The following is a 22917-nucleotide window of genomic DNA, read 5'->3' as shown; positions in this document are numbered from 1 at the left end:
CGGGGATGGGGGCGGCCGGCGGCGCGGGCAGCTGAGCGGCGCGGAGCGTCCTGGGCCTCCCCGTCCCGCTCGGCCGTCGCCGCCATCCCCGCCATCCCCACCACCATGAACCGCCTCGGCTCCGGACCCGTGGGCAGCGCCGCCGCCGCTGCCGCCGGGCAGTACCGGGTGTGCGGCAATTGCCGGAAGGTGCCGAGACAGGTATCGGGGGGCGCCCGCACAGAGGCAGCGGGAGCTGCGGGAGAGGTTTGTGGGGGGACTGGGGGAGCGAGGGGCAGTGGGACAGGGACTCGGTGGGCTGGGAGCGTACGGCAGCAGTGCCAGGGGGGAAGCGGGGCGGAGGGATGGAGGGAGGCACTGCCGCGGGGACTCTCCGGGAGGCGAGCCCGGGAGTGTGGGGTGGGGGCGGCAGGGGAGAGCAGGGCCAGGGGAGCCCAGGGGATGCCGAGGGGTGCCAAGTGCCGCGCCCCCATCGTCCCCATCGCCCCCATTCCCCTTGGGACGGCTGTCACTTGCCCAGGCTTGTCCCAGGCTGCTCCCTGCATCCCGAGGGCTTGGGGGGCGCTCGGCGCTGGGGGGACTTGACCCGGGGCCCAGCCGCGCTCGTAAAGTTTATTATCCACGTATTCCACCGGCGAAATTCATCCCCGCCATCTCCGTCAAGTCGTTGTGCGGGGGGCGATCTGGGATCAGAGCTTTACAAATGTAAGAAAAGCAGCAAAGAATCGGCAGCCCCCCGCCCGCGGTGCCGAACCGCATCCCGCCGCGCCCGGCCGCTTCCCGGCGGATCCCCCGTGGCCCCGGAGGGGTGCGGCGGCGGCACCCCCCGCTCCCGACATCTGCCTCACGGGCAGCATTAGTGGAGGTGCTTTTTGTTTGTCCAGTGCAAATGAATTAAAATTGCTGAGCTGTTCAAACGCGCCGAGTCTCCGAGAGCCCAAGATGAACGCGATGCCGTTTTTGGTTTTATTTTAATTCAATATCTCCCGACACGTTTTGCTCCGGGTCGGTTCTTGCAAATGCCAAGAAAGGCTGTAAGTCAATGAGCTCAAATATTTGCGCTCTTTGTCCAAAAACTGTTTTTCTTCCACTGTGGGTCAGGCCAAGTGCCAATCAAAGTTGTTTTTCAAGCCTCTCTTCCCTGCAGTAGGACTGCTTTTTTCTTTCTTCCCTTTTTTTTTTTTTTTTTAAGGGTTTGGTTTTTGGAAAGGAGGTGTGTGTTTAGGGGAGGGGGAGGAGAAACGTTAAAAATCGGTCAGAGAGGGAAGCAGATCTTAAAAATCGTGTTTCTAGAATATTTTAATGGAAACAAAATCTTATTAAATGTGCATGCTTGGTATGTGCAGTTATTTTTTCCATAAACTCTTGGATCATATTACAGTTGATACTCGGTGCTCAGCTCTTAACTCAGCTTGCGAGAAATGTAATGGATCAGAGAAGCACACATCAGCAGAGTCTGATTTTTAACCATTGCATTGCAGGACCAAATCCCTTCTTGGCTTTAGCTCGCTGCTGTTCCCACTTTAAGAAAAACAAGTACTTAAAACAGAGAAGTTCTGCAGGGTTAAAGCCTGAAACAGCTTCAGACTTGACATATGTCTAAAGACATACAAATTAACCAGTGCCAAATATGTCTGTAGAACAAGCAGGGAGGGAGCTTGCTTTGTTCTGCCAAATAATCAAAATGTTTTGTTGACAAATAAAGTGGTGCTTGGCAGCACTTGTAGATCTAAAATTAAATTTAAGTTACTGAATATTTTGAAGCTGTATTCCCATCCTGCTGAGTAGGACTTTTTTTGTATATCTCTTTAATATCAGTGGGAGGTAGGAGGTGGGGACAAGGTTAGACAGTACTTTTCTGGTAACGGGAAACTTGCTAGATTTGATTTATTGTTGTATTTTTATTTTATTTTAAAGTAGTTTAGGGATGATGGTGAAACATAGGAACCCAGTTGGGTCTGCTAAGAAAGCCAACTTAGTGCTGCTCTGCTTTGGCTGTGATCATTTCAACCACACAAAATTGGGGAAGAATAAAGAAACTGAGCAAGAACCCATGAAGCCCTCTTGAAGCATAGGTTTTCTGTGCTTTCAGTGGTGGTTCTGGGACATCCTTCCATCTCTGTTGTAGGCTGGATAATAAAAACAGAAGTGCAAAGCTTCTGACTACATCTGTCCTTATTTAAAAGTTGGTGTAATAAAAATCACTGTAAGTTTTAACCTTTTGCACCTCATTGGCAAGCATGCAAGTAGAAGACATGAGGAAAAAACCAAAACAAAATGCTTGATAGAAGCAAGATGTAAATCTGACCTGAATCTCGAGGAGTTATAATCTTCAGATAAGTGCTGCCTCATCTGTTCTTTTGATGGTATTGGGTTTTTTTTCCCTAATGTTCATGTGATACTGTATTGGAAAAAATGATTGGCCTTGGAACATATTGAATCTCTTCTGCCCTCCTCCGTTTTCACTCTTTATTTGAAGTCATTCGAATGCTCAGTTTAGGTAGGGCTGTTGTCAAAATCATAAGGGGCAAAGCAAGCTTTTAACTCAGTGGCATATAATGAAATCTGAAATAGTCTAGCAGGTTTTGGATTCTCATGGGTGAAGGTAAGTTTCTCTTACAGCTGGGAAACAGGAAAAGCTAGATGCATCGCTTTATGCTTTGTCCAATTTCAAATTAATCAAAGTTACGTTTTATTATAGAAAGTTCTGTGAGGGCAGCACTGAGAATCTTGCTAAGGATTCATGGCTTGAATTTGCCTATGAAGAAGGTTTCTCATATGAAAAGGGTACAATTACCAGTTGGGTTTATTATGGCACTCTTTAGATAGTCAGATCTACTTGCAAAAGAATTGTTGCTAATCAGAAGGGCTTAGACAGTCCTAGATACAACAACTGCATCATTATTTGGTTTAGGATGAAAAAAAAAAAAAAGGACAGCCAGTAATAGGCGATTTTGTCTTGGGTTTGGTGAGTGAACTTGTCGAACAGACAACCAAGGCTAGTGCTTTTAACCAGTTTTAAATACGTGGAAGAATGACCAAAACAAGTTGAGTAGCTCTGGTTCATGGGATGGATGGCCAGCCTTTGTAACAAAACTGTGGCACACCAGAGGGAAAAGTGCCTAACAGGGAGTAGGAGTGATGCTGCCAAGTCTTTCCTAGAGGGCTGAGAGTTGCTGTCACTTCAGTAACCAGGACAGCTCCAGCTCTCCCTTGGAAAATGCAACATGTAGGGGAGTCCCTGGGCAGGGGAGCTCCAGGGTGTTATCCTGGAGCCTGATGGAAACCCAAGGTTCTCCTGCCTAAACAAAATCAATATCCCAAACAGGAGAGAAGAGAATATCAAATAGGAAGAGCTTAGTATTTCTTTGGATAAATCACTGCTTCAGGAAGGCTTTTAGGAATAAGTTAAAAGTCTTCAGGGGATGGAAAAATCCTGATATGTCAGGAAATGTAGGAACAGGGAGGATTTGCCAACTGTTCAAGCTTGGTTGCAAATTGTAAAGAGTGTGAAGTAAAAGGCTCTTTTACATGTACATACAAGTTGGTAGGACAGAAAAGTATAAACGTGGTTCCAGGATTAAATATTTGGTTTGTGTTAGATTTCAGTGAGGGAGATGGAAGGGCAGTGGCCAGGTGGGTGACAGGGGAGTGTGGTTTAAAAGCAACCTTCAGTGGAAGTGGACCTGACTTAGCTGACCCTCCTGGCTTGAGCCAGTGTCTGTGCTGGACTGCAACATAAAGGCATATTAAATCCAGGATTTTTCTGGTATTTGTAGACCTACCTGATCAGGGTGATTCTATGAGAGGGGAAATGCCCATAAAAATGATGGAAATAATTTGCTCCTCATCCTCCCATGCATGTTTCCTTCTTTAGTACAACTCAATACTGTACAAAGTTACTAAAGCAAATATGAAAAAAATATGTAAGACATGATATCACCAAAAGTAGGCCATGCTAGACTAGTGTAGTGGTCTTCTATTGATAAGACAGCTGCTAGAATGTCCTTTTCAAAAAACTTTGAATGGACTAAAAATTCACTGTAGTCATTAAACATCTGAAGCAACATCAAAGGTTTAACTTGACACTGCAAGTCAATGCAAATTAAATGTTTGTATTTGCTAACATCAAATGTTCCATGTATCAAAAAGTTTAACTGGGTTTGAAAACTATTTGCACAAATTCATAACACAAATTAGACAACACATGTAAATATGAAATAACAACACCTCTCGGTATAGTTTCTGTGTGCTTTCCTGCCTGCTACATGTATCCTGTTGTCCCCTGGCAGTGACAGGTTACAGGGCAGGAGGGACTTTTTGATCTGACACAGTTTGTCTATTTTTCTGTTACTGTTAATTACAGGGATTGGGAACTGATGAGAATGGGAATTCTGGTGGGCCGTGCTGAAGGGAGAAGTCACTGTGCTGAGAGGACAATACAAGCGATAAATGTTGTTGGTCCAGGGAGAGAGACACATTTCATGGAGAGCTGGGAGATCTTGAGCACAGGCACAGTTGAAGTGGTGTGAAATCCAGTGATGTGAAATGTGGGAGTTACAAGCTTGGCTGTTTACTGCTGATGACTTCAATAAGAGCAGCTCCTTGGAAGGAGCAGGGAGAAGGATGTCAATGCAGGAGGACCAGCACCTTCCTGTCACCCTGCAGGGCTGTGGTGTTGAAGAGGAGGGAAGCTGGGAAGGATGGACCTAATTAAACAGGCACAGAGGGGAGCTGGCTGGCTGCTGGGAGAACGGGTGCACTGATTTTGCAGAAGGAAACTAAAGAAGTTTGGTTTTTTAATCCAGCAGAAACAAAGGCTAAGAGGGGATGTGATCAGTGTCTATAAATACATCTCATAGTAAGAGCAAGTGAGGAGAAATTAGCTCAAGAGTAGATGGATGTAATATGGTCATAAATCATTTAGGCTGGAAAATTGAAGTGTCCACAGGTACGAGGATCTGGAAGAGTTTGTTCTAGGTCTGATGCTGCCAAAAAAAGTGCCTGCTTTTAAGATAGAAAAATGTGTGAACATCATTAAATGGTGCTGTGCTTACAATAGCACTAGCCTAGGCTCAGGGAGTTGAGTTCATCTCCAAGAAAAAGAAAAGGAAAAGACACACTTTCATTCACATTATTCTTCTGTGTGGGTGAGTAAGAAAGTAGCCTAAAAGTGAACCAGAAATAGTTTAATATCAGGTCTCATAAGCCTGTGTAAGCTAAAATATGTGTCACCATGAGTCATGAAGATGCATGGAGATGCTGTTACCTGTACTGTAAAAATCTAGAGGCCTTTCAAGGATATCTCAGCTATTTTGAGGGAAGTCAACCTGGTTCAATCTATTCTGAGCATAGGCAAATCAAAGTTGCTATGCCTTTGCTTGGAAAACACCCTGGGTTTTCCACAATGCAGTGCTTTTTTGTTGGTGCTGTGTTGCATAGTGTAGTTGGCTTTGGACATCTCATCAAGAAATGCTGGCTGCCATGGAGAATCTTAATTTGTAAAATCAAATTATGTCTTCTATAATTTCATGCCTCTTAATGATAATCTCTCTTCACATTGTAGGGGGTGTGAGGAGCTGCCTAGATGGCTTTAAATCTCCAATGTGTTTCTTCTTAAAGGAGCTCTCAAAATGATTTGCAAAGTCTGTCATGAAAAATCATCTCTGTTTGCATTGGTTCTAATATTAGCAACATTCTGTTGTGTAAAACATTGTGTCTGCCTTCAGTGTTTGTGTCTTCCAGTCCCCTGGAGCACTCGTGAAACATGGTGAAACCAGCTCAGGTCATTCCTCCAACTAATCCTGCATGTGCAGCTGGGGGACAAGATTTTTAGGATCCAAAAATGTAAAGGTATAAACCAACAGCAACAAACCGAACTTTTTAGGGCAGTTAAAGCTGACAGCAAGAGGCTCCTCACTCTCACAATTCATTCTCAATTTTTTATTGAAAGATTTGATTTTAAAAAACTCCCAACAAACTAACAACTAAGAACAAGAGTCTTTCCTGTGAAATAAATGCAGTGAAAATCCAGAGTTGGCTGGTTTCTCTCCTTCCCCATCCTCATGAGTGTTTCAATAATTTGTATCTTTTCAGAATCTGATCCATTTAACTGATTGTTCTCCCATCCTCTGTGTAGAGTCTTTGTGTCCTCAAATCAAAGGGTGGTATTGCTCTTTGCACATGTATGCTGGTCCTAAGGCTGCCTGGGTTCTCCTACTTTTGCCTTAAAAACTACTGTAAAGAAATTTCCTTGTATTTTCCTAGTTTTACTGGCTGAAAATGAGATGGCAGAACTATTAAATTTTCATTAGACCTGTAATGAGAGTGGCATGAGTGAAATGAAGCTCTGGTGAACGACGCTGTTTTGCAATGAAAAGCTGTAAGAGGTGGCCTCGTAGCAACCATGTTCATTTAGAATAGTCATTCTATTAAAAAAAAAAAGAAGAAAAAAAAACCAAAACCAAAAAACAAAACAAAACAAAACAAAAACTTAAAAGCAAAAACACAGTCGTTCCTGAATTACAGGGAGGGAATGGAGGTGAGAAAGGAAAAAAAGTGGGCAGGAGGATTTTCTTCAAAAGAAACTTTGAGGTTTAGTGTTGCGAGTGAGTTAGCCAAGTGTGAAGGTTGTCTTCTGCTAAGACTTACTTCTGGGAGTGGAGCATTGCATTAGCCAAATCACAGGCTGTGGTTTGGAGATGTGGACTCTGTGAACATTTGCTTGAAATTTATGCATATTACTTAATTAGGGCTTCAAATCTCACATCTCTTTAAATGGCAGTTTTGAAATCTGAAAAAAATAATATGGTTCATTAAGCATCCTTGGTTTTTCCTCTCTCCCACATTGGTGAGGGAGCTGCTAATACTCATTTAGTTCTTTGTTTGAACCATTTTTTTTCTGGCTAGGGAGATTTGAGAGAGAGAAGATAGTGGTATAATTCTCCCCTGGCTGTGCATAGCTGGGGTCTGGAGATTTTATTATCAGATTTCCATTTACAGGCCTGGAGAATAATGGAAACTCTCAAGCAGAGTTTGCATCTCCGGGCTGAGTATTGGCTTTTGTTGAAGTGGGTCAGGATGGACCGGGGGGAAATGGGGCATTTTCAGTAGAAAAGAAATTTGAATTCTCAGGAGGGAGACCTCAGTTAATGAGAAATTGCACCTCATCATCTTTGGAAAAACCTGTATGGAAATAATTTATGCTGTTTAATTTCTCTGTTCTTTGCAGGTGTTCCTGTTTGTATGCAGAGGTGCTCCTCATTGTTGTCTCTGCAGCCCAGCCTGGTAGTCTTTGTGCTTTGAGTAGAAGCTATAGGGAATGTAATGCAGATGAATGAAATTGTGAAATGCCATTACAGGGAGGTAGGGATACTCTCCACAAACAAATTTTTTTGATTGTTTGCCTATCAGTCAGTCCATGAGATACATTACAGATAGTTCAAGAAACTCTATGCAGTTCTTGGTATGCCATCCTGGGCAGCCCAATGTTACTGATAATAGGGGAGCTATGCTCAAGGAGTATTAATTTTAAATGTCTCTCTTAATTACTAGTTTCAAATTTTTATTATAGGATGCTTCTTGCATATCAGACATTAGATAACTATCACTTGGGCCAAAATACTGGTAGAGATGGTAGACAATATTATGTGTTTATGAAGCTGAATAACTATTTTGTTCCTGTTACAGACCATATCAACCACTTATTTATTCAGATATCTTTATTCTCACGTCTTTCTGAAACTGAGAGGAAGGTGTTTTGAAGCAAGGGTTTTTTCTTGTGGGCATAATCTTTGTGGCAGTCGTGGATTTAAGTTAGGGAGAGGCTGAACTGGATGTAAGTGATGGTGCTCAGGGTAAGAGACAGAAGTCAGTGCTCTTAATCTAGCAAGATATTTTAATTCTTTCCTGAATGTCCCTGGTTACCAGAATTAGGGTAAGATAAATAAACAGATACAACCTCCTGATTGAACAGCTTTTGTTGTTGTTAATGGCTCTCATGTTACTCCTAAGGTAAGCACCTTGTTTTGTTAGACTAGCAATGGATTTCTAATGGATTCTGAGCTCAGCCTCCAACCTTTTGAACTTGGTAGTAGTGTGAGGCTACCTGTAGTCCCCTTCCTCAGGGCATCAGGTGGTAAAAAATAATAATGGAGTGGAATATGAAGTATTCCTGGCTTCATGTGTTGAGAGTAGGCTGGAAGAGAAGTAATAAGTCTTTATCACAAGGGAATATGGTGTGGTCAGTGTGTGAACCACCCTTTGACTTGTGGTTTAAGTCTTCCAACATACACTAATGTTAGGTTAACATGTAGGAAAGCCAGGAGAAATCGCATTCGTGAGAATTCTTTGGAGTCATAGATCCCTGTTACCTCTGCAAGTGCAAAAGACATTTGGAAGAAAGGTAAAAGGTAACTTGAAAATTGGGTTTTCATCTATTCAGAATGAGCAGTCAATATGTCTCAATTGCTGCAGTTTGGAACAAAATGCATAATTGTGTATCTGTTTTAAAGCATATTAAATTTCAAATTAGTTTTGTCATGAAACTGGAGAGAAATGTAAATTCTTTCAGAGTCATTTGACACTTTATAGGATGGATTAAAATTGTTCCTTATAAAGGAGGAATGGTTGCAAGAATGACTCCTCACTTAGCATTTTAAATGAAAAATTCGTGCTTCTGAGCAATTGCACATAACCTCAGTAAAACAAAGTTATGCTCATGACAGTGAAGGAGTACAAGCTGTCTTGTTGTAACCATTCTAGAGCAGTACACAGCTGCTTATTCAAAATCATCATTTATTTGTCTCTGGGCAGTTTATTATTGCATTGGATTTGCTCTGGCTGATGCTAACAAAACAATTGAAACCTAGCATATGTTCTCTCCTCCATATGAATTCTGCAGTTAAAAACTGTTTAATAAGACAGTGTCTTAACAGTGTTGGACCTAATTTAATAGCACGTGCTTGTAAATATGTTTAATATCTCCTGCTGTAGCATGTGGTAAAGGGAATATAGTTACATTATTGTCTAAATGTATCTGGAGGGGTTTTGGCCATATGGTTCTAAATCTGTTTTAATGTAATTATGCCTATTAACTAAAAAAATAAAAAATATTCCCCTCTGAGTTGATTGACATTCCTCTCAGTAAAGCACGCTCATTGCTGATTAGAGGTGTGGAAATAGTAATTTGTTCTAGCATTTAGAAATTTGATAAGACCTCTAATGAAATGGAGCGCCTACATGCTGTCTAAATATTCTACCTGACACCAGCTGGATCTCATCCAGTGTGGAAGAACACTTGAAACGTTGCTTTACTACAATATGTTTTGTGTCTTGAAGTTAGCGTGCTGCCTGCATGCAAATACCCACTGGCTATTCAGCAGGCAGAGCAAACCTTGTGCCTCCCTGGAAATCAGCATCAGGATGTGATTATTCCAGTGAGCAATGATTGTCTGACTGCAATATCTGGCTTAGAGTTAGAAAATTAAGGCAACTGTTTGTAGAGAAGCACCCGCAGTACTAACTCTGTAACCGGACTTCGGGTGGTTGTGCACATATGTTATACACAGCTTGATGTGGATATGAGGTAGAAATGTGCTGAAGTTCCCAGTTTGTCCCTGTTGTTGTCCAGTAATAGGGTGACAACAACACACTGTAAAGAAGAATTTAAAGTTGAAGCACCACATTTCTCTCGCCATTATGAACTGGCTCGTTCAGTTCCCTCCAAAAGCTCATTGCAACACCCATTATGTGCAGCAGCAGCTGTTTGAGCACCCATGTTTTTTAAGTCCTCTTTAAATCAGTTGCAGCCAATTTTACTGTAGACCACTATGGCTACAAAACTCTAAATTGTGCTGGAAACTTCCAGTCCCCAGTGGTAGAAGACGTACCAAAATACTTTAGGAACTTGAGGTACTTGAGGTACTTGGTGTTCATTAGTCAACAAGTTCATTCTGACTGATTACCTTCTCCCTGTGAAATCCAGAAGACAAGTTCTAATGCATCTCACTAGAATCAGACATGGCCTTTTGTGTTCTTTCTTGTGTTTTGTTTTTTTGGGTTTTTTTTCAGTTCTGTTTCTCCACCATATTTAATATTTTTACATTTTGCAGTTGCCACATTTAAACAAATGCAGTGGAAAGGTTGAACCAGAAAAACTCCTGACTAGTTTATGCCAAATTAATGGTTCATACAATATTTTCATCTTCTTTTCCCTCCAGAAGACACTAACAAATTGTTCAATTACATTATTATTTTAAGTTTTGTGTTACTGGGGAAAGACTGGATGAGGTGCTAACATTGGGGGTCATTCAAGTAGAATCTGCTTTGAAAGAAGTGATTTTTATTCCAGCAATTTAAAACTTGTCTTTCTTCTGTGCTGTTGCTTGACAAGTAGTTAGGAGGAAAGGTATGTTGGTTGAAAAGGTCAACTTAATGTAATTAAAGGTTGAAGGAGCCTGCAGCGAGCATTGTAGTTCTTCAGGAGAGATGGAGCTGGGTGCCTCTTCCACCAGGGCAGAGTCCAAGTGGAAGGAAAGCAGGCTGCAGCCATGGAGGGTATGCTGCAAACACCTTTCACACAGGGCTTAGAAAAGCAAGAGGGGAATGGAGGTGGAAGGAGGGTCTCCCTCTGTGCCCCTCTCTTTAGGTCACTAATGCAAAAGGTATTAGATAAAGGTGTAGTGACTTGACCTATTTATCCAGCAGAAACTTGCCATACAAGCAAAAGCAGTTTGACTCTCCAGTGCTGTTGTTGTGTTGTATGGGACACTCCTTTGAGTTAAGCTATGCCTCATGAATACATAGAGGCAGCATCCAGCCATCCAAAATGATTAATTTGTCTTGTTTGAGAAGGTAGGTCTATGGCATCAGTTCTTGTTTCCCAGAAAAGTTGGACGAAAAATTGCATTGTCTCACTTCTGTCTGTAAAGAGGTAGGGCTGGTGCAAGTGAAGGCTCTGAATGTGTCTCTTTGGAGCTGGGCTTACTTACAGTTTGGGTTTGGTGACTTCATTAAGAAAAAGGGCAAGTCGACTGGAGGACAATGAAGAACCTTATTATGCAGTGCATGTTAATCACTCTTCCGTAGCTACAGAAGTCAAGAAGTCATGATTCAAGCAGGGTATAAAATAAGTGAGTTTATTATTTATTTATTACTTGCTGGGGGTTTTTTGGGTTTTTTTTTGTTTTTTTTTTTTTCTTATAGAGTCATTAAGTCACCAAACTGTAGCAAAAGCCCTCTTAGTAAAAGTATAGGCAGTACTCTGAGAAAATGGTAGCATCTGCCAGCAGACGCAGGAGGTAAATCTGAAGTTGTCAATCTGCTGGCCTGGGTGGCTGGAGAGAGCAGGAGTAGCTGATCTATCTCTGGATGAGTCCTGTATTTGCATTCAATAAGTCTTCTCTAACAGTTAGGAGTCTTCATTTTTTAAAATCAGTGTATCTTTTAAGCTCCATCATGAAAATACATTTGTATCTTAGGTCTTTACTGCCACCAGCTTAGCTACATTAAGTCAGTGTGTTTTGGAGATTGTATCTCACTAATGACTCACTTTGGTAAGATGCAAGTTAAGATGCAAAATGTTCTTTAAAAAAAAAAAAAAAAAAAAGGGGAAGAAACTGCCTGACTGCAAGAATTCTTATGGTCATTCCAGCAAGTCGGTGGCTTGCGAATGTGCTACTGAGATGAAGCCTTTCCCCTGTCTGTCTCTTAGCCAGACTTTCCCAGACTAATCAAATGTAAAGCAGTGTGTCAGCTCTCTGCTCATTGTAAAACAGTCTCCTGCCTTTGCAAACAAGACTCCTTGGAGAAATAATTTGTTCTAATTGGTGACCATTTTAGGATTTCCTATCAGGTGAAAAATCCAAAGGGCTCATCCATGGTTTTCCATCTGTGGCCCTAGCACCTATCAGATTTTTCTGGACTTCCTTCAGGGGACTGTGTAAGAAGACTTACTTCAGTAAACTCAGAGGCATGGTGTGGATGCCACCTCCTTCTGAAAAATGCTTACAAGTCAACTAATCAAAAGAGGCTTAAACTCCTGGCTTAGACAGCACGGCGCTTGCTCTTGGAAATTGTACCTTTAGGCTAGACGTAAAGCATGTTAGTCAGGGAGATTTTATTTTTGTCTGGCACATTCTCTCTGTTTGAGTCATCAACCAAAGAAAGATGGTGAAAAAAGGTGCTTCTCTTAAAGCAGGAGGATATTGCTCCTTTTGCATGTCCAGGAGGACTATCTATCCCTTCCCAGGCAGAGTGAAGAGAGCAGCATCAGTGTGCCTTACATTATTGAACTGTTGCAAAGATGTCAGTGTTCATCAGTTGTACATAAGCATTTGTCCAAGAAACTTGTGCCAAGGGGGCTTCTCATTTTCTTTTAAAAGCTTTTCAATGGATTAACATAAAATTTTAAGGAACATTGGCTACAAATTTTGCTATAAATTAAAAACCTTATGTTTCTGGCTCATGTTTTCATGTTTGATGTTGTCTTGAATGTTAATGCAAATTAATTAAAGTTCTTCATGGTGAGGTAGCATAGCCAATTTGTGCTTCTATTCTTCCAGTACCATCTATCTAAACAAACATCCTCTGCCCATTAGATGAGTAGTGAGGGTCATAAGTATATTGTCTTCATGTTTTAAGGCATTAAAACATAAAGACAATAGGCATTTTTTTCTTCACCTTTTTAAAATCTAAATTGTGGAAATTTCTCGTGAGGTGCATTCAGAAAATGGGAACAATAGCACTGGCTTCCTAAAACCATGTTAGTAAAGAATTGAAGTGTAATGTACTTCAGATTCTGAAGTAAATTATATGATACCACCTGTGCTGAACAGGCAGTGTAGGAATGTGCTCACGCAGGCACTAAGGGCTCCATGCCATGGCCTGCATCATCTACACTGGATTAGCACAATGCTAATTTCTGAAATGGTTCAGTTTAGCTAAAATGCCTCCTTGCTTGAGGGGTGCCAGTTCCTATCTCTATTAGAAAATGGGTTCAATTTTTTACTAGGACATAAAGAATAAGAGTTATTTTTGAACCAATCTGTTGCAGATATATCACAGCATTAGGGCAGATACAGTGGGTTGGATCGAAACTCAGACTCTGGTCTCTGACAGTGGCCAAGGGAAGATATTGAAGAAAGGAGACACAAAATGGAACAGTTTGTTATGCACTCCCACAGCACTACCTCCCAGGATCCAAGTAGTTGCCATTTGAAAACTTCCTGAGCTGGAGGTGAATTTTCCATATTTAATAACTGTTCTTGTATTTCTCTTCCATGAACTTGAACGCTTCTCTTTTAAAAAACACACTCTGGCTTTTTGTCCTTAGCATCTTATAGCAAGGATTTCCACAGCTTAGTTGCATATTGTGGAAAAGGCTAAGTAAGTATATCTGTGCTTGAGCTTGTTGCCTGCTGGTTGGTTCATAATTTTTTATTGAAGGTGGCAGAAGCATACTATGCATGGACTGTGACAGCAAGGAGGCAATCAATTTAAATTATTTGACATGCTTGTGACAGCAACATCAGCTGTTCAGAGCTGCTGTTTCCAAGACTCAAGCTACTGTGTTTCACAATCCTGTATGAAAAAGATAGCAGAAAACTAGCTGAAGGAGCTCCAGTACTGAGCAGAGCACATTTCCCTCTTTAATCTGTGTGAGAGGATTTTGTTTTCTAAATCTTGGTGAGTTACTTCCATGTCACTTAAGATAGTTCATACATAGAGATTCAAAATAACTGCTCTGATAATTTGGTACATTAAAGGTAAGGGAAATGCAGTTTGAAAGCCCGTGCTTGTGTCATTTGCTTGACTTTCTTATGTCTCTGAATAGAATTTGGTTTTATGTAGTGCTTGGTTAGTGAATGGTGCTTGGGAGTGTATGTCTGCAGCAGCATTTACTACTCAGCAAAGAGTTGGTGTCCCAGAAATTTTTATTGAGCTGAAAACATTACAAGGACACAGACTTATCAGAAAGGAGTGTTGGCAGGGACACATGCTAAGTTTATTTCTGGAGTGTGGGGCTTCTGCTCATGTACCTATTCCCTGAAATGCAATGAAGAAGCACCGATTATATGCTCCAGGTAGCAAAATGTGTCTGCAGCGGATTTACCGCTCTTCTGATAAAATTCAGACTTCCCACTTATATGTCCTGATTCAATGGCCAATCAGGGGAGCAGGCAGAGTGCACCTCCTACTGAATTTTAAAAGAACAACTACAAGAAGAATAAGCTGTACAGTGACATTGCAGGGTGAAAAGTAATGGAAATGCCTGGGAAGCTGGATTGTGTGATCTCAAATCTCATAGTTACAGGTCAAACAGGTTTTCACATGGAAAAGGTCCTCAACCTTTGCCTTCTTGAGTTAAATTCTGTGGTGGATTTCCACCACACTCAGCTTGTGAAGATTTTTCAGTGTTTGGTGGTCTGTGAACATGAAGTGTTTGACGTTAGTCATGAACATTGCTTGAATAACGCCTCAGGCAGCAAAATACTTTGTGTGGCCAGGAGACCAGTGCAGGAGACCTTGCTGCTTTCGATGGTCTGTCATGCAGGTAAGTTGAAGCTGGGAAGGAAAACAATTTTAGTGAGCTGGTGGAGAGGTCAGAGCCCAGCTTCCTCCCCTGCAGCTGTGGGGGACTGAGATGCTATCAGAGGAGGATGTTGTTATTATTTTTTCCATTAAAGTGCAAAGGTAGGACTCCATACTTGCTGTGAGCAGATCTCTTTATGTTCGCTCTGAGCTGTCAAGCTTCATCCTTTTAACTGGAAACTCAGCAGTGGCTGACTCAACATTTGTCTGGTTTCTCAAGTCTATTGTGCAGCAGAGCTTCATGTGCCTGCCTGACTTAGGAACTGTTAACCACGGACTTGTTCAAAACCAGTGAAAGCAACAACTTCTTTAAAGCTGACTTGTAGAAGAGCAGCAGTTGTGCTAGAGACTGCAGTGTAGGCATAACCTCAAGAGTCTCACCTTGGTAAAAATACAAATCCTAATGTTTTAGGGCACACTGTGCCTAAAATGCCTCTCTCTCTGCTCTTGTCATAATGAATGCAACACCAGTAACAAAGAGGAGAGATGAGAGAATGCAGCCTTGATGACGGTCCCTAGTTAAAAATTCACCCAGTCTGTTTTTATAGTAACATGCTGTTAAATGCATCTTCTTTTCTAAAAACCCATGGTGATGATGTCTCTGCTGAAACACTGTAGCATTTGAAATTTTTCTAGCATGAATTGCAGTGGAGTCCTTTCAAGACTTTCTTTTAAAAATAGTCAGAGTGTTGTGTAGTGTACTCCCTTACATTAATTTAGTGTCTCAATAATTTAGTATGTTTGAAGTACTTGGAAAAAACTTAAAACCGAACAACAAAAAACCACCAAACCCTGGGCCACTTTCTTAACAGTAGGAGGATACCATTATGCATTTACAGTATGGATGAATACCATTCTATTTTGCTTGCTTACAAGGCATGTCTTTTTAGACAATACTTCTATTAAAAATTCGGTAGAGCATTCTTGGGAGACAGTTCTGCCAAAGATACATGATGGATTTGCATACCCCAGGGGTCTTTCTCTCTTTTTGTTTTTTAATCTCCAATTGGCAGTATGCCCAATAAATCAAAAGTGTGTGTGTGTTTATGAATTGAAATATTTAACCATTCAATTACTGTATTGTAAAGAGGCTGTGCTCTCAGTCATTAATTTAGGCATTAATTCTGGCCTGTCAAAGCAGCTGCTGTTCTGTCTGCACTTTGTAGCACGTTTGTTGTACCTGTTGGCAGTGTTCTGCTGCATGGATCCAATGTGGAGGTCGATCCTGTGTCTCCGTAAGAGGATGGAGGCCACACGTGTGACCCCAGTCTCTGCCCTTGCCCACATTGAGCCTGCAGCCTCCTGAGCACATGGGACCCTTCTGGCAGAGCAAAACCAGGTTTGGTTCGATGGGCTGTGCTCAGGCAGGACAAGGCAGCCCTCTGCATGGAGGCAGGGATTAAAGGATATGCTGTGCTGCTTTAGAGAGCCTTTCTTAACACGCAGCACTCCTGTCCTGGCTGATGAGGAGGCAAATTAACTCAGTGCAGTTTTGCCAACCTAATGGCTAAAGGCTATGTTCTCCAAACTAGATAATGCTGGTCTGTCTCAGTATGTCAGATGTGGACTAAACCTGAAGGTGGAAGGGAGCCAAGGTACAGATGAAACAAGTCCCAGCTAAAACCACTGAAGTTTTCTAACTTTTGCTCTTAATATCTGGTGCTGTTGAAACATAGAAAATGCTTTTCTGCTGTGCTTGTAGTGTATTGAGTCATCTAGGCATTCACTCACAAGATCTTCTGTCCTGAGGGCAGTTCTCGAGGAGCACACAAACTCCAGTGTTACTGCTGGGTGCGCAGGGAGGGAAGGAGGTGAAGTTCTCCATGGACGGATGAAAGAAGTCTTGTTTCTCCTTTTTTCTGTTCTCCCCATAACTTTGGCTTTGGTTTTTTTGTTTGGTTTTTTGAGCAGTTTTTTGAAGGCTGAAGTAGACCAGAAGACCATTTGTTGTCTGCTGGTGATACAGGTTTTGCTGGTCTTCAGACCAATACCTGCTTAGCCATGAAATCTGTTAGTCTATGGTGAAAATTCAGGCTTTTCCATGACACAGTTGTTGTCATCCTGAGTTCGACATCATCTTCCTTTTTTCATTTTAACCAGCAAGCAGCTGGCTAACTCTGATTTGGATGCCTGTGTTTGGTCAGTTGAGTTTCGTCCTTGGTACCTGGGAACAATTGGGGCATGAGTAAAAAGCCAGACTTTGAGGTTTGGCTTATGTTAAATGGAAGTGATTCTCAAGCAACAAGGAAGTAGAAAAAGTAGCTGTTTGTCTCTCATTCTTTTCAGGTGTTAATAATCAATGTTGAGGTTTGACTTGGCACCATTAGTTGAGCGAATTTTGTTGTGAAGGTTTTTCCATTTTTCTATTTAGGAGCCTCAGGCTCAGTTAGACAGCTAGATGTACTCTGAACTTCGGTCAATATTAAGTTAGAGGTGTGTCTTTAACTTGATACATTTAGATCTATTCTGACAAAAAAAAATTTAAATACAGTTCAGGTTTCTTAAATAAAGAAGTGTTTTTCAGCATACTTGTTACTCTGACATGTGGCTTGTGGTCCTTTTCTGTCTGCTCCCATTGCAGTTGGGGGCTGGTTTTGGTTCATAGGAATGATCTTCAGGACAAGGAGAGAGGCACAGCAGTAGGAGCAGTAAGGATGCAGATGTAGGAATTTTGCTTTATGGCAAAGCTGATAGGCTTTTCTGCCAGTAACTTCATGTTCACTGCTGAGTTTTTCTCCTGTGGGCCGAGTGTACCAGATATCTTTCAAAGAGCAAGGAACCATTGAGGGACTTCTCCTGCCTGACCATCGTCTTGGGTTGGGTAGAAATTGCTGACCTTTGGTTTCTAATTAGTGTGGATTGTGTTCTTAATGGCTGGTGGAGGGACGGGAACTTGGGATAGGCTTCCTTTTATTGTGTGAAATCCAAAAGGGCTGTAACCTGTTACCAGAGCAAAAGCTCTCCATCAGTTATACTACATTGGCCCTCTTCCGAGCTCTTTGCACCACTTCATCAGCTGTGAGGCACAAAGATGCCAAATTCTTAATGTTAAAAGTTACTAGTTTAAGTATTTTGAAATGCTGTTCCATTAAAAAAAAGATTTCCTGCTGTTTGACTTCCTCTGCTAATTTTCATCTTTATGGCTTAGTTTGCATTTTTGGAGTTGGACAGTCTGTTAAGAGGAAGAAACTGTTGCAAAATCACTTGAAATACCCCTTACAAATGACTGTAGGCTAGGACTTTTGCTTTGTGAACTCTCAACATTTTGACATTGTTTGTTCTGAACATTTCTTTTATTGCTTTTGGAGTTATATCCTGGGTTTAGTTATGGGAACAGGTCAGCTCTAAGGAGGAGTGCTGCACTGTCAGCAAATAAAGTGTTATGTGTCATTCAAATCATTGCTCTTCACATTTTTGTCTTTTGGCTTTTCTTTTTCTACAGAAATTGTTTTCAATAACAGGACACCAAGGTTTACCCTTCAGATATGTATCTAAATTTTTGAAGTTGCAATGGAAACTTCATGTGAGATGAATTGTAGATATGTTCTGAAACTATAAAGGTCCCAATTTTATTACATTAGATGTCATGAACAGATTTTTTTCTTTAAAGAATGGTACATCAATAAATTGTTGTCAATAAATGTTAAAATTTCACAGCTTTGCTGAATATACTTCTTTGTTCTTGTCAATTAGAGTCTCCCAGGAGAACTGTCATGTGAAGACAGGTAAACTGTGACTACTGAGGTTTTCATTTTAGTCAGACTATGTTTAGTTTTAACTATTACATTAATCCTCTGCAAATTTACAAAAAATAATAAAGTTACCACCTAAAATGAATTGGATGCATCCTAAACTTCTGACACATTTCTAAACTGCTCTTGCTCTGCCAGGGTTGGGTGGCTAAATCGAAAGGCAACTTGGCATGTGCAGAAATAAACAAAATCCCTCCTGCATCCTAGGGAAGAGTTTGAATAAAAGCAGATGCTAAGGCACAACCAGTATTCAGATAACTTTTTTTTAATGCTTTCTTCTGTTTTCAGTGAGGATGGAATAAGCAGATGGTCCAGTAAGACTGTATGACTAAAATTGTGTTACAATTTACTGAAAATCAGAGCATTTGACTGTAATTAGAGCCAGTCAAGGTAGACCCTGGTCCAGGATCCAAGAACAAAAAATGAAAATATGTTCAGTAACAACAGTGAGAGTAGGAGAAAGCAGTTTATAGGTAGGGTTTTAACCAGCAGCAGCAAATAATGCTGCTTGTAATGTGAACTAAAATTCAAGGCATTTGTGTGTCACAGAAAACCAAATGTGGGCTCCATAACATTAAGTCTGTGAGATTGAACTGGTGTATTTTGAGTTTGAAGAACTGTAAGGTAAAGCTGAGACTGGGGGGGAAAAAACCTATTAATTTTGTAAGATTCAGCCCCAGATAGGGAATCCTAAACCCAGTTCTCCACTCCCACCCAGTGACACACTTGACTCAGATTATTGCTGCAGATGATAATGAGTATTTTAGAGAGATAGACCAATGAATTTAAATAACCAAGATCCTTACAAATGCTAGATGGTAGCAAAATGGCTTGTAGATTATACTATATGAAAAGGTTTAATAAATAATAAGTTACTCATTGCCTTCCCCCAAAAACCATTTCTGCTTGTTTAGGAAAAAGAGTTTGTTGCTCAGGAGAAGCTAATTTTGGGATGCCCTTAAGATTTATATTTGATCTGGTGTTGTTTATTATCCTGATGTCTTGGCAGTGGTGGCAAGTGTGAGAGTGGAGGTTCTGAGCCCCTTCATGAGTGTTTCCCAGATACTTGCACTGCTCTGGGAGCTTGCAGGGACACAAGTGTCAGCGCTGTCATGGCTCACAAAATTCCTTCTTGAATGTTTCTTCCCTGTGATCCCCCTCCCCCAATGCCATTGAAGCGTGACCACCTTGATGTCAAGTGCAGGATGAATTCGATTTTATGTGCCATGTGCGTAAGAAGCCTCCCTGCACCCGTAGCAGTGCAAGCACTTGCTTCTTGCCCATGTTTTCTGAATATGTAGGTATTCAGAAATGCATCCTACAGCAGCTGTTTGATCAGCTCCACCAGACAGCACTTCCATTCTCAAGCAAAACAGCCTCCTTTTACAGCTTGCTAAAAATAGCCATTTCTTTAAAGCCTGAGGACACGGTGATTCATGTGGTGGTGAAGAGGAAGAAAGGTTGTTTCTTTTGCTTTGGGCTTTGGGAGGAAAGCCGCTGTGCTATCCCAGTGCCAGCTGGGCTCGTGCTTGCTCCCCCTTGGCCTTCATGGCCACATCACCAACCCCCGTGGCTCTGGCATTCCTTGCTCTGCCACTTGGCAGCTATTTGGGATGCAGGTGTCTCATCCCAGTGCCCATCTTGGCTCTGGAGGGAAGGGTGTGCAGTCACTGCCACAACTGAAAATAAACCCGTGAGCTGGCAAGTTGCAGATTTGTGTCTGTGGGTTTGTGCACAGCTCGCCCAAGGACAAAGATATTTCTTACAGTTTATAGCTGGGCAAAGGGGAAATGCCCCTACTTTGTCACCATTCCGATTCCTGATGAAGATCCTGACACCATTGCAAGTGCAGTTTAAGGACAGGAAGAAGTCACAGGCAGAGCTTACGTAAGATTTTTCATGGATTCCTGCGTCAGCTCTCCTGTGCTCCGCAGGGGTCTTGTTCTGCTGTCTGACACCACAGTGTGACAGTGGCACTGCTGCTAAACCTGCTCTGAGGCTCTGGCTTGCAGCAGCCCCTCTCTCAGGAACATGCTCAGGCATACCTTTTTTCTGCTTTGAAGCCCTTCATCATCTTATTCCTTCTGAGGAAACAGCCCTCAAAAAGGTATTAGTCTTAATGTAAATGGAAATTGTTCTTACTCAGGTAATTTTGTTTCTGGAGGATCATGAAGCAGAGAATGACTGGTAGATGTGCGTGCAGCGTTTTAGTTGCTGAGCAACCTGTTTCTTCTTTCAGCCTCTTAGCAAAAGAATCCACTTTCAAATAAGATATTTGGGACCCTGGCTGACTTAGTGATAGTGTAATCTGCAAAGACTATTTGGACAGGAAAACAAAATGGCTTTCTTGGAAAACAAGAGGCTTTGCAAGAATTTTCACCATAAAGGACCATAAATCTGCCCCGTTGCTCTCTAATTCCCATGTACTGTTTTTCATGTTTGGGTTCTCGGGTAGACCTTAAATCATTGCTCTAGATAAAGCATGCCCAGAAGGAGTGGTTCTTATCTACAGCTCAACAAAGCCAACATTATCTTTCTCAATGCTTGTAAACTTCACATGTTTTTATTTATAGCGTCCCGAGAACTTGAGCAACCAGATGATGTTTGCTCCTTTTCTCCTCACAAGCTTGTTTGAACCAGTTTTAATAAAATAAAAGCTTTGGCAAGAAGGCAAAATAATCTTTCTTGTTGGTGGAAGGGAAGAATATCCACTTCTAATATAAAAAAACCCAGCTCCTGTAAGTGTCTACTGATAAGACTCGTCAACTTGAATGATCATGTGCAGGCTTTTGGGGTTGTTCTGTTCTTGTTTTGGTTGATTGTAATTTTTTTTTTTCTTCACCAGGCTTGTTTTTTTTAAGAGTTGCCAGCACCCAAAAGCAGTTGGATTTTATTCTTTTTGCAGTAGATTTGCACACGTTTTTTGTGTCTTATCTCCTGGACTTTCTGTCATCATTCCCAGGAATTAACTGTTGATACTTGCCTGTATTCATCCACCCAAGTACCATTTCCTCCTTTCCTCAGCAGTAGCTTATCTGCAGGCACAAAGGAGTAATAGCAGTCACACTGAATGGGAAAACAGGTCCTGCCAGAAGCAACAAAGGGATTTTTTTGCCATGGTCTGGTCTTAAGGACCAACTTTGCAGAGCCTGAAGAAGGTACAGATCAGAGAGCAGGATGGAGAAGGTTCAGCTCTGGTATGCTCCAGCAAAAGCTGACAGTGTACAGGTATCCAAGTTGTATCATTCACACAAACTGCTTCCTCCAGATTATGTAGTGTGAAATAAAGGTTTTAAACGTTAATTTCCAGATAATCTTCATAAACCAAGTAAATTCCAAGCTTGGATCCAATCTTGGAAAGTATTTTTTTCCTAATGTTGGTGGAAATGTCCGACTACTGGCAAGACTGTGTATTCAAGGGAAGAAGTGTTCCTGTGCCTTGTGTAACTGTGTGAGGATGCCAGGACTCTCTTCACGCGTTTCTTCATACTTTAGATTGAGTACTTTTTGTACATGAGAAGTATTTTACAGGATTTTTGGGGCTGTGACAGTAGGCAGCAGATGCAGGAAGTTGTCTCCTGGCTTCTGGGCTTCATGCGGTTGATCCAGCTTATTTCTGCATCTTTTAGCAGCTAATTGTTCCAAAGTCACAAATTCAATTGTCCTGTGAGAGTTTGCTTTGGAACGTCTTTCCTGAATAATCATTGCTGATTTTTGCATGTTATTCCTTAATCTAATTTAGAAAGGACAGGATGTTTTTAAGGATCAGGACAATAGTTACGCAGCTCCAGTGGCTTAATTTCCCTGGGTGGAAATCAGCGGCACATTCATTATGGGACTGGCACTGCTGTTTGTGCATACGGCAGTTAAGCTTAAAGCCCCCCTGGTAGAGGTATTTAGGAGTCATTTGTTATGGAAAACTTCAGACTTTTATGTTAAAGGCACGAAATACTTAGTATGCAAATCTAATACTGCTGTTTATGGATAACATATTAAGAGTCACCAACTCTGTGGTTGCAATTAGGGACTTGAGACAAGTGTGCAGCCAACCAGATAGGTGGAAAATAACCATAAAGAGGAAAAGAAGACAAGAAGCAACTGCTTTAAATTATTGCAAGGGAAATTCAGATTAGGCATTAGGAAAACTTTAACAGTTTGAGGAGTTAGTCACTGAAATAAATGACCCGTGGAGAGGAAGGAACCTCCAGGAGAATTGAACCATCACTGTTCAGGAATCACGTGGACAGTGTTGGTCCTGCCCTTGATGAGTCGGAGGAGCAGGCAGCCTCCCCAGGTCCCCTTCACTCCTCTGGTTGGCAGCACAGTTTAACTTAGTCCAGTTTCTCATCCCTAATAAATCAAAAAAGTCCTCTGCCTCTTGTTACACTATCAGCTTGTTCTGTACTAAATATATCCTCCTGCCTTGTAGCTGGGGTTTGCACACCAAGACTCGTGCTGCTTGCAGTGTGCTCCAGGCTCGGCAGTGAGCCAGGTGGCCTTTTCATCAGGTTTCTTGAAAATGCATGTAACTGGGTCTTGCTGGTTTGCTTTTCATGCCAATATTTGGCACAAA

General features: G+C 41.6%; 1 protein-coding gene across 6 annotated transcripts in view; it reads left to right on the top strand.

Moving 5' to 3' along the window:
• The first annotated feature begins 6 nt into the window (after window positions 1-6).
• SESN3 (sestrin 3) overlaps window positions 7-22917 on the top strand; it is a 44893-nt gene continuing 21982 nt past the window's right edge. For 2 of the 6 annotated variants that reach the window (XM_041417001.1, XM_041417000.1), the window contains exon 1: window positions 7-201. In XM_041417001.1, coding sequence (XP_041272935.1) covers window positions 106-201 — 96 coding nt within the window. In that variant the 5' untranslated portion in view covers window positions 7-105. The other 4 variants (XM_041416999.1, XM_041416998.1, XM_041417002.1 and 1 more) reach the window with 3 other exon arrangements.

Source organism: Onychostruthus taczanowskii, unplaced genomic scaffold (assembly GCF_017590055.1).
Source record: "Onychostruthus taczanowskii isolate IOZ18803 unplaced genomic scaffold, ASM1759005v1 scaffold54, whole genome shotgun sequence".
NCBI lineage: Eukaryota > Metazoa > Chordata > Aves > Passeriformes > Passeridae > Onychostruthus > Onychostruthus taczanowskii.
The sequence above is the reverse complement of the archived record's forward strand: the minus strand, read 5'-3'. Positions and strand labels throughout refer to the sequence as shown.